At 37.4% G+C, this 12,277-nt stretch overlaps 1 protein-coding gene across 1 annotated transcript in view; it reads left to right on the top strand.

Annotated features, from left to right (window-relative positions):
* The window catches only part of UNC5D (unc-5 homolog D (C. elegans)), a 168,036-nt gene extending 167,748 nt beyond the window's left edge, over window positions 1-288 (top strand). Inside the window, exon 17 of the mRNA XM_010562981.1 lies at window positions 84-288. Coding sequence (XP_010561283.1) covers window positions 84-288 — 205 coding nt within the window. The remainder of the gene's footprint in view (window positions 1-83) is intronic.
* The last annotated feature ends 11,989 nt before the right edge of the window (window positions 289-12,277 follow it).

Here is a 12,277-nt window from a genome sequence, read left to right as displayed (position 1 = left end):
GAGGGCACTTTCACATTCATGGTAGCTACAGTATATGCTGTTCTTCATCCTTTTTGTTTTACCTTTTTCTCCCCTCCTTTTAGGAATCTCTCCTATTTTGCTACACAAAGCAGTCCATCTGCTGTCATTCTGGACCTCTGGGAAGCCCGACATCAACATGATGGCGATCTTGACTCCCTAGCCTGTGCCCTGGAAGAAATAGGAAGGACACACTCCAAAATCTCAGACGTAACAGAAACTGAGATTGAGGAGCCTGACTTCAACTACAGCAGACAAAATGGACTTTAGTCACTTTTTTCCATTCAAGAACTGACGGCCAGCTTTGACTATTACACTAGAGATTCTCTTTGGCAGGGAGGCAATAAGGGTTTCTGCACAGTGTGTATGGAAACAGACACTCATTTCCACAATGCGGTTTTCAGTTGGAGGAGCAGAAGAAGCCCTACTAAAAATCATCTCAGTAATAAGGAAAACACAAGCTTCTCCCTGTCCTCTCTCATTTAAAATTCATCTTTTAATGTCAGAAACCAAACTACATGTCTATCATTCCTGGGGCAGGAAAGAGTGAGATACAGAACCATAAAAGGTAAATATTATGACATAATGTATTTAGGAAACAGTAATGCTAATACAATGCCTAGTGAAAATCAGCAAATATGATACTGAGTATGTAGAGCCACCAGAGGTTAATCCTAGTTTAAAGGTTTGTCTTCTTGGGGCCTTGACTCCCTTTTGTCCTGCATCTCTAACTTACCACACTTAAAAGAGTGGGTTTAAAATGTCATTTGATATCATGTTGTCACTTTGTATCTGCTACAGAAAAAAAGAAAATCTGGCCTTATCCTGTTCAGATGTTTGAGGAATTAGGAGATCTCATAACTATTTAATTGATAGCATGTGCATTCCAAACAACTTTTAAAAATTCAATCACTTAATGAATGTACATTTGCTGCAGAGCTTTCCTGCCTATTCTGTTATCAGAATAACAGAACAAAACCCTTCTCTGCGAAATTAGTGTGCAGGTGTGAGAGAGAAATTTTCTAAAGTTCTTGGTCTGCAAACTTAGTCAAAAAAGTAAAATGCAGGAAATTGCCAGCCCTATTTTAGCAAGTTTACACATTTTTTTTATTGCTTCATGTTCTGGGGCTAAACTAAAAAGTAAAGGTGAAGTCAAATCAGCAAAGCTTAATTTTGGTTTAGTTTCAGACTGAAACCAGAAACCCTACATGATACTGCCAAAAATTGGCTTGATTTCATTGTACAATCTGGAAATTTCACAGGATATAAAGCTGGCTGTGTTACGTTTGGTTTAGTTACAAACATATTGCATTTACCACCAAAACCAGAATCTAACTAGATAATTCTCCTCATTTTTTATCCATTTTGTACAGAAATAATTTATTACTTCAACTGAACCAAAAAGAGAGCTGTCACTGTGAGCGTGTCCTAGTGGAACTGGTACTGAGCCAAATTTAACCATTATTTTTACTCATATATTCTTTAAAATTAGCCAAGGTGCTCATTAGCTCTGGCCCTAGGCTATCAGTTTTGGTGATAGGAATACAATCAGTATAAAGCAGGAACATAAACAAGACTTTAGGAGCTTTATGGAAATGCAAGAAATTGAAAACAAGCATTCTGGGTTTTTTTTACCTCTGTATTTGGCTGAGAGCAGCATGATAGGCCACAGGGTAGGTACTTAGTGTGCAAATCTATAATAATCTGAAACTATTTCTTTACCCAGGATTCCAGTTCTGAAAAGTATGATGAACAACTCTTGATGTAAGACTTTGCTTGTTCTCACTCATCTGAAATTGCAAATTTCATTGCTTTCCCAGCTCAGCGGGCTGGAATAGTCTTAGACTTCCCCAAACATTTTCTGCACTTCAGTATTTCATGCAGCCTGCCATGAGAGTTCCTGTTTGCAATGGAAAATCATAATGGCTGCAAGCATATTTAAGACTGAGACAAAAATACCAGCTGATTTGGCAGCAAGCTGCCACTGTTTTCAGCAGCACATGGTTCTATCTGTATTTGAATTATATTTCTAGCGACTTCCAGTCCTCCTCCTCGGAAACCTGTTCTTCATTGGACAAAATATCATGAATTAAATGAAAAAAAAAACAGGGAATGGCATCTACAGAAAAGCAGTGGAGTTTTAGTGAGCTGTCGTTGTCTGGGAAACCAGTTACAGTCACTCTCCAGCAGTTAATTTGTTCTCAGCTTCTCCTCAGATGCAGTTTTAATTTTCAAACTAGCTTAGGTTAGCTACCACAGCAGAGACCTAAGTACTACCCTGCAGGTGCTGTAACATATTCATGTCACTCCGAAGAGCTGTATGTGTTTTCTCTTCTTGTATTCCAAATATATGTGAGCTACACACAGCATATGAGGTCAAAAGAGCTGCTGTATGGACCTCAGACCTTAAAGCTTTTTCTCAGGAAATGCACAGTGTTTACTTTCAAGACTTGGGTAGCTTTGAAAAAAACCTCTATGTACAGCAACACCCAACTCTGCCTACTGAAAGCTTGGTAAAGCCTAGAGAGAGAGAGAAACCAGAAGCTGTCTAGAGTGACTTCCTCCAAAGTACATCTAAAAGGGCCTTCAGAGTGAAGGGATCTGGGTTGTACAGCAAAATCCAATGAAGTCTAGTGTCTGAGTTAGTTAACATACTGAAAAGGAATAAATGTCAAAGTTTCTTACAATGCCAGAAAAGAAACCGTTCAGTTTTGGGCCCAAGGTAAGATTTTAATTTTACAGTGCTCAATAGAGTATTGTTGTTTCCCTTTAAGTTTTGTTTCCTGTTTTTTCTTCACTTTTGCTAAAGCAGCTTCTTTGTTACTCATCTTTCTTTAGTGAATCTGAATCAAGAACTCTGACTTTTTGTAACCTATTATTGTTTTGATGCTCTTGTATTAAGTGGACTAGAAATGCCACAATACTACTTATTTACCTTTCTCGCACTGTAATGGGGTTTGAAACAGTAACCAAACCACTAGCCTACATTTCTCATGTGAGCTTATCCAGCTGCACACCTGAGTCTTGTAAGAACTGTCATACTATGTCAGGTGAAAATCCATTTAGTCTTGTGTGCTATCTCTAATAGTGACCAGGATGGAAAGTTTAGGGAAACAGTGTAAGAAACATGCCCTGTACTAAAGGACTTCCTTAGCAGGGGGATTGCATTTGGACCACTGTGTTTAAGAATCACTGATACTGTCCTTCAACAAACTGACTCATCCCTTTTGAACCCACTGAAACACTTGGCCTTCATGAACAATATCCAGGAGAAACAACTGCCACAATCTTCTTTTGCCCTTTTTTTTTTTTTACACAGCCCTTCCTTTCCAAGCTTTCCTTTTGTGTAACACATGCTGCCTAACAATTGCACTGGGTTCCCCTAGTTCTGTGCAGTAAGGAATACTGAGTAACTGTTACCAAATCACCTTATCCATATATTATGCATTCTTTTACAGGCTTCTCTCACATTTAATTTCCACTCACTCTCTTGTCTAGGCTGAAAAACCTTGGTTTATTCTACTTCTTTGAACATCCTTGCTGTTATTCTCTGTATCATCTCTAGTTCTGTATCTTTTTGGAGATGGAGCGACCAATAACCTGCTTTTCAACAGGAACACAGGCTAAATCATGTAATTCCTCCATTTCCTCAGTTTCTTGCTGTTCCCACATTCAGTATCAATCACAGAGGATTAAGATCTTGCTATAGCATACAGCCACAAGAAACGCCTGCAAGAGACTGCAGGATGCCCGAGAATACAGTAACTGACTTTACTATGCAAATTACTCAGGCTAGTACATCCTGAACATCCAGCAAATAAAACCTGTGAGGAAAAAGTGTGTAGCTGAAAAAAAAAGACTGAGGTGACAGAGATGTCAAAATCATAAAAAAAAAAAAAAAAATCCTAAAAAGTAAATTTTTTGTTCTCTATGCTAATGATAGATATTGGTAGGCAGTAACTGGATAATAAGAACTTACGTTAGGCTTTTGAGTGGAAAAACAGGCTTTTTTTCTATTAAAAAAAAAAAAAGAAAAAAAAAGAAAGGTTTTTTTCTATTCCCTTCCCCCCCACTGCATCTGTTGATTACCTGGTATGTCTGATACACACATGCCTGTTTTCAGATGCTCTCTTTCTGTTGTTTTCTGTTAGCATCATGGCATGATATTAATAGCACTTAGCACTTTTACTTATAGAGGCTTATGCCAGTTCTCCTCCCTTTTTTATGCAGAGTCCCGGTTTTAGAGATGGAGAAATTAAAACGGTTTTTAGGTAAATGCTTCTGCTACCATATAAATGGGGCAGCCACATAGGTTTTGTTACCATTAACAGCTGAACAATACAAGTAAAAGATGTTAAATGTTTGCTTCCTATTTTCTGCAGTAGAAAGCAGCTGACTTTGCCAGCTCACCGCAAGCCTGCTGTAAGTATGCTTTGCAATACAGTATTCTCTCAGAATGATAATTTAGAATTTGTATGCAAATGCTATATAAATAGATACGTTGAACATTATTAGCAATCTTAAAATTCTATAAGCACATTTTTAACATCTATGTTAATAAAATTTTCTGGAAATCTGTATACATATATATATATATATATATGATTTGATCCAGAACACAGATGTAAAGGAACATCTGAAGCAGGATTAGAGGCCAGAAATTAAGAATTTATTCCTCTATTTTATAAATTATAACTTTTGAAAAATAATTTTTAAAAGCTCTTCACAAACTAGAAAGTAAAAGAAAGAGAAATGTAATGTTACACACTTAAGATTCCGTCTAGCTGCCCTGAGTCCGAGATGGTGAAATAGCCATTTTGATTTTACATCACCAAAGAATCTGCTCTAGTATATTTTCATCCTCCTGAGCACTTTTCCCAGATATTTCTGAGCTGTGAGTCATATAAGACTAATAGTTGCATTTTAAAAATGACTTACAATTTTGTCACCAAAGTGGTGCACTTCACAGCTCCACCAGACTGCAGCATCATAAAGCTAATTTACAGTTTTTACAACACTGCTTTTGCAGTCTTACTAGTTTACATTAAAATCCTTTAAGCCACAAGGAAAGGAACCCTGCTCTGTAGATTTAAATTCAAACTTCATTTACCCCTGCAAGTCCCATAAAACCAAGATGTACTCCCACAAAAATTTTATTGGGCTTTTTGTAATAGATGAAAAGATATCAACACAATTCTTTTAAAATACAGGGAACTATTTTTGTTATTATTTTTATCTCTAGCAACAGCTGCTCTCCTCCTCCATGGGCCTGCGCACATCTTGCTTTCAGCAGGTTAAGGGAGAAGCTTATTCAGCATAGATCACTAAAACAGGGATCTTGTCGTAGGACTCCATGGTATTAACATCATATTAAAGGTCCATTCCTTTTTTTTTCCACTTGAGAGATAGTGCTATATGAGAGTTTTAAAACATTCAGCAACTGATCAATTCCAGATAATATTTCCCACTACAAAGAATAAAGCTTATGTATACAGTGCAGCTAAAACAAGTGAGGAACTGTTGTGGACCTCCGTTCATGATTTGAATTCCACCCCCCCACCCCCACCCCCCAGTCTGTTTCTGCCTATGTAGATTTAAGCAAAGGGCTGCATTATTTCTTGGATTGTAGTTAACTGAGTAGAAAACAGGAAATTATTTCTAAGTCCTTAACAACTGTGAATGATCTGAAGATTTGTCTTTCTAGTCTTTCTTTTACTAATTTGAATTATACTTGGGAAGTTCTCCCACTTTTTACACAGCAGTAGAGATGGTTAACAGTATTCCCCGAGAACGTTTTTCATGGTAAACCTGCTGCAGAATGTTTTCTATGGGTTGTTCATTTGTGGTATATGCTTCAGTAAAACTACTCCCTTGACACTATTCCTGCTTCAGAAGAGGCTGGCGGGTTTTCCGCAGCAGCATGTAAAATGGCACATATATCCTTTCTTGGATATATAATCATTGTCTAATTAAAACTGTCTAGTTAAAATTACTTAAAACTTAAAGGATTCCTGAGCAAGTACAGTAACTAGAAATAGTAGGTATATAACACACAATACCTGTAGCAACAAATAAAACTCAGTATGCTGGCAAAAGATCAGGAATCATTTTCTAGTAACGCACAGTCTAGCTCTTTTCTCACATTGCCAATAAGTGGTAGCAAAAAATCTCCTTTCCAACATGGACAAAAATAAATAAATCACTCTAAGATTAAAGAATGCTTAGAGAATCATTTGATAGTAACAGCGTCTGCAATGCAGAAAACAACTGATGTTCTACTCATTGCCGCAAGTAAAAGAAAAATCTGTCAGTATCCATGTTCACTGTTCTGTCCAAAAATAAAATAAATGTCTAGGAATTTGCCACTATATTTTTTGTATTAGAGGTGAATAGTACAGATTCTACTAGTGTTTCTTGTCTGGGGCTTGGGTGGGTAGGGGTATATTGTAATTTTCAAGCTATTGCAAAAGCTGCTTTTAAATAAGCTGTTCAATTGTATTGAATAACTGGTTTGTGCTTTACAAGGGAATCCAGGTGAGCCAGGATTCAATGGGTAGCCTCCTTGCCTTGCTGTCACAGGGTAACTAGAGCTGAAGTCACTTGTGAAAATTTAGCTAAGGGATAGGGAGATTAGATGACCCATCCCTGATCTGTAATGTAGTGTACTGTAATCTAATGAGATTAGACACTCACCTACTGTAGAACCGTGGTTTTGTCAGCAGCTACTTAGTTTGTCTGCCCCTGGTGTGATAACCTTGGTTGAGAATGTACTTCTGCAGATTTAAGAAGATGTCAAACCCCTGTGTTATCTGGTCTCTGTATATAAATCTTGTTGTCTAATCCCAAAAGGAAATGTGTAGCACAAAATGAAGTTAAGGGTGTACTGCACCAAACCTGGTTAAAGTTTTTTTCTGATACAGAAGAAGGGGGAAGACATGACTCTAACAGCAAGTGTATTTGCTACAGAGAACAAGAATGTTTCCTAACAAATCCTCACTTAGAACTGACTGAAGCTTTGTTTTTGCAGTTGAAAAAAATGTAAGACCTGGTATTTCCCATACTGAAATTTGGAATATTAACCTTATGGTGGTGATACCTTTTCAAGCAATTCCTTCAGTTTTGCCCCATTTGTGCACCGAAGTTGGAGGGGGAGGGAGGAATATTTTTATATGAAGCTGTAGACTTTTGCATTCTTTCCACTTTCAATCTAAACCCCAGATATCATTATCGAACCTCACAAAGTTCCCTGATGCATCAGTAGGCAGTACACACACACGTATATATATGCCTCATTGGGGATATGGCATATACATACTTATGGTATATATGTGGGAACAGCAAACTGACATCATGTAATTTGTGACTTCGGAGATGTAGCTGCCTCCTCCCACCTCTTAATCAAATTCATGCTCACTGTGACTCTGCTGATCTCAATTTATACATGGGTACAAAAACGTTAAGTGTATACCTTTTGTTAATTTGAATCAAGTAAAATGTGATGCTGGTCAGTCTGGTGAGACTTAAAACAATGTTATGCATGACTAGAGCTAACTGAAAAATTTCCATTGCATTTTCAACTTTCAAAAGTTTTGACCAGCCTTTTGGTGAAAAGGGGAGGGGGAACTTCAACCTAATCAAATACAAAATAAATAATAATTTTTTAAAAAGAGAAAAAACCACAAGTATTCCTCTAGAGATACCTATTTTCTCTTCTGCTCCTTTATTTTCGCAATGAATAGGTTCTGAAAATGTTGGCTCTTGCTCATTTGACTGAGCATTCTTCCCTCCCCCTGCTTCTCCCGACAGTTTCAGTGTGTTCTGAACTGAGAAAAGAGCAGAGATTTGAATGCTTTCTTTAGTATGAAGCTGAAGGAGTAAGGAAGAGAGAGAAGAACATTAAATAAAAAGCATGGCCTTGGCTTCATACCACACTTTCTGTGCCTTGTTCTATCAATGTAAATTCTGAATGTTGTACAGTAAAATACTTGGGAAAGACTCCTTGGAAAAGGCTGCACTGGCTTCTTTTTTCAGCACATGTACATATATAAATATATATACATATATATATTTGGTAATGCCAAACAGCTGTGTTATATTGTACTGAAAAAGTAATAATGGACAGTTTGGATGTTTTATGTAGGGTTTGCAAAAATTGTATGGCTATAGCCTTTTGAAGATAAATGTACAGACGTAAATTACTGCATATCAGTTATTTATGAATAAAGAGTCTTTTACTGACAGATTACTGTACAAGTGGCATATTAATTTCTGTGATAAAACAAGATGTTCTGATATGAATGCTTTGGGATGCTTCACTAGTTTTATAGTGAGCCTTGTATGGGAGTTTATGCTGGAAAACTGTGTACTGGACACCTTTTTCCAGAAAACCTGCAAAATCTATGGGAATAGGACCAGAACTGAAGCTTACCCTTTACTGACAACATTGTAATCAATATCAAGAATATCATCCTGCTTTCATACTAGTCTGAACTACAACCCAAAGAATGCCAATTACATTCTACCTAAAATGTGATTTCAGGTATTTCACTAAAATGCCTTATTTCTTTGTCTGAATGGATGTACAAGCCCTACTCCAGGACTAGGACATCTTTGTCCTTTGCACTCCAAAAGCAACATATATTATTCTGCTTTTTGCAAGCTGGAAGATGCAAAACCTCTCTGCGTATCTATAGACACTGACAATTCCTTCTAAAATGCAGAGAGTTCCATTGCTACATTCAATAAGTGGTTGCACCTTGAATCCTGTATCACTGGAAACAAAGCTTTGAGTCCTGTTCCATTTACCATGTAAATGTAATCTTTTGATTTTTAATACCCTTTACTGAGATGCACCAGATAAGAACTCATTGTCTTGATTAATCCTCCCCATACAGATAAGCTCACAACCTTAGATCCTACTTACTTAAGAATAGAAATATCCTGTCAGCAAATAAAGCACTCCGTCCTGCAGTCAGAAAGCCTCTGATTACTAAGTAGCTATCACCAATACATTGCAACCTGATGAGGAAGGTGGCAAGTAAATACAAGCGTCATCTGTGCTTGTCGTCTTCATATGCACAGACATTTGCCTATCACCAGTGTGGGGAGATGACACTGGGGATGATGGGCCCTTGGATTAAGCCAATGCAACCCTGCGTGTTTTGGGTTTGGTTTTAATAATTTAGCTACTGTCAGCCTTACTTTACTGTCTCAGGAATAGTGAGTGATACACATACACCCTTAAAATCCTTACCATAGCCATCCTAGCCAGATGGTATCTTTACATAAACAAAGACTAAAAGGTGAGACAAAACCTTCAGCTTTCTGCTAGACATAGTACATAGCCCTTTTCTGGATGGATTTGATCTACACACCAGTTACCACTGTGTCACATTAACACATACAATTAAGCATCAACTACAAATATGCTAGCCTGACAAAACGAGAATCTGGATATGGCACTCACCTTACCTTAAGTGAGACATTATAAAATGTATTATTAATACATACATACCAGGGGATGCTAGGACAAGCTGTTATAAATCAAGATATCCTTCAAAGATTTTATTACATGCATTTAAGTTGTTATCATCCAAGACATCATACACCATATAATGTAATGGCCACCCTTTATAATAAATAGGACTATCACATTAACTGCCTTTGACATTCATTGTAAAATTATTCATGATTAATTATGTTTGCAGAGAAATAACGTATGTTATTATAAGAAGTTCATTGCATTGTGATTTAATGAACAGCCACTTAGAAATTACACTGCAAGTAGAGGCTGCTGCCAGATTATTTCAAAACAGAATGATGGCCTCCATTGAACACGGAAGCAGGGTGGCATTCTCATTATTTACATGCCACATTCCCTCATGCATGCATAGCTCCCCAGTCCACATCTAATGCCCTGCTGCACTCAGGTATGTCAGAAATGGAGGCAGTACCCAAAAATACAAGGGCATTTTGCATTAATAAAATTAATTTTCTTTTTTACTCTGATTATAAAATTGCTCTAATGAGATACGGCTCTTTTGTTCTTGGTGGACAAAGTAAATTGCTTTCCTTCCTTCACGAGTTTGATTATTTGAGAACCCGATTATCACTTTGTAAGAAGCCCCAGTGCCCCTCCTATCATCCTCCTCTAGTATTACACAGTCAGCTGACTGTATATTACAGTTCCACCTCTTTCTAGCCAAACTGGCATCAGTAGTACACTTCAATAAAAACCTCCTCACTACGGGTCTTCTGATGTACACAAATATCAAAACCCTAACAACTGGAATGAAGGTTTCACCATTTTTAATCCACATTGCTTCCAGGTATACACCCCTATACTGTAACTTGTCAATGAAGTCATGAAGCATCACCACTGGAGAAATCAGAAAAAGGTGTGGCTAAAATTAAACAACTTCCCCCCCCCCCCCTTAGTCCTGAAAAACAAACACCCCCCCATTTATTCTACCCTTTATTTATAGCACTGCTAAGCATGCCTAAAACACAGCCACTACTAAAGTGACTGGAGATTACTGGTGTTCCACCACAGCTTCTGTTCCCAGCTGCACAGTGCCTGGATAAGTTTCCCTCTGCTCACCTTCTCCATTTCATCCATCTTGTCTCTATAGGGCTACAGCACAAAGCGCAAGGGAGCACTGAGCCTGGCAGAGCTATTTATCTTTAAAAAAATACACCTTTGCATTAGCACAAATGACTACTTAGGACATTGTGCAATTGCAATTACGCCTCTGCCCCCCCCCCCAACCTCTTTCCTCCCCTGCCATAGCTTCCTGATGAACTCTGAGATTAGCAAAGAACCTCGATATTACTGTTACTGTATTGAGACTAATTAATTTTCTTTTAAACAGTCAGCTACCTAACCCACTATTAGAATCAGTATCTTCCCCCTGCCAGAGTCAGGAGGTAATCTTTACTGATGCAATTAAAATTATAATTACTCTCGTTCCCCTCATCTTGTACATACTTAGGTATATTTGAAGAATTAAGGCTTCTTAAAACATGTGCTGTTCATAGATACCTGTTTTGAACACAGGTGGAATGTCAGCTCACAAGCTCAAGTGTAATAAAGCATTGATCTGTCTTTGAAGATAGTGAAAGCTGCGTGACACTGCTGGAAGAAGATAAAACCTAAAACTGAAAGAAGGTGGAGATCTAAACTGTAATGCAAACAACTAATAAATGTTATTTAATAAAGTGAGGGTCCCATCTATTCCAACTAGTAATTTTCATCTCTGAAATTAAATAGCCTGTCTTAAAATGAGTTTTATAATGCACTGTAGAGAGATGTGGTTTGAGGACATTTGCTTCAAAACACGTAGCACTCAAGTTCAGATGAAGAAGACCAAGAAGAAGAGAGGAATTTATATAGCCACTGTACATACAAAAGTTTCTGTGTTCTGAAACTACTTAACATGAGATGAGATTTAGACAGAATATCCGCCTAAAGATGATCACAGGATCTAACCAAAACTATTAGAATGGTCTAAAACCTGGTCTTGTAAGAACTGCTTCTCCAACTCCACAAAGCAGGCTGTCACACTCTGTTAAGAACTACTGCTTAAACCTACTGTCCTCCTTTCACTGCATTCATTTGTTTAGTAAGAAAAGCATAACAAATAAACGCTACTTCCTTCTGCACAGAGAGCCAGTCACAAAGAGGGGGGAGTAAATGTTGTTTTACCAGCCTAATGCCCATGTTTCTGCTACTGACAAAACTGTGGAAGATGTTACAGGAAGGGAAGCCATTCTGAAAACGCAAAAAAATAACGTAATATTTTCAACACGAAAGAAGGACCAAAACTCACCTATTGTTAAGCATATCAGAACTTATTATGTAAAATGCATTCAATTTTCAAACAATTCTGAAAGATTGCATTTAACAAAGTATCACTTCAGAGGACTTTTCTTCTACTTCAAGCCTAAATACACCAGCAATAATTGAACAACTGACACCACTTCAATGAGACCTTGAAAGTCAAAAAAGAAAGCAGCTGTTCAGTCCCCAAAATTCACCTGCAACTGAATTATTGTAGCATTATGAAGTTTACTGTAATTGCAAAATTACATAATTTCCCGTAACCTTTAACATCCTCCTACAGACTAAAGGCTTTTTGTGAAGCAAATATCTAGTAAAATAAGCATATGGTCATTTAATGTATGACAGCTCATCTAAAGAGTGATTACATGCTTCAGCTCAACATACAATGCATACCATTGTCTAATTTTCAGTCCTTTT

This window comes from Haliaeetus leucocephalus, unplaced genomic scaffold (genome assembly GCF_000737465.1).
Source record: "Haliaeetus leucocephalus isolate CR32 unplaced genomic scaffold, Haliaeetus_leucocephalus-4.0 Scaffold162, whole genome shotgun sequence".
In the NCBI taxonomy this organism is placed as follows: domain Eukaryota; kingdom Metazoa; phylum Chordata; class Aves; order Accipitriformes; family Accipitridae; genus Haliaeetus; species Haliaeetus leucocephalus.
Note: the sequence above shows the minus strand (reverse complement) of the source record. Positions and strands in the feature narration are given on the sequence as shown.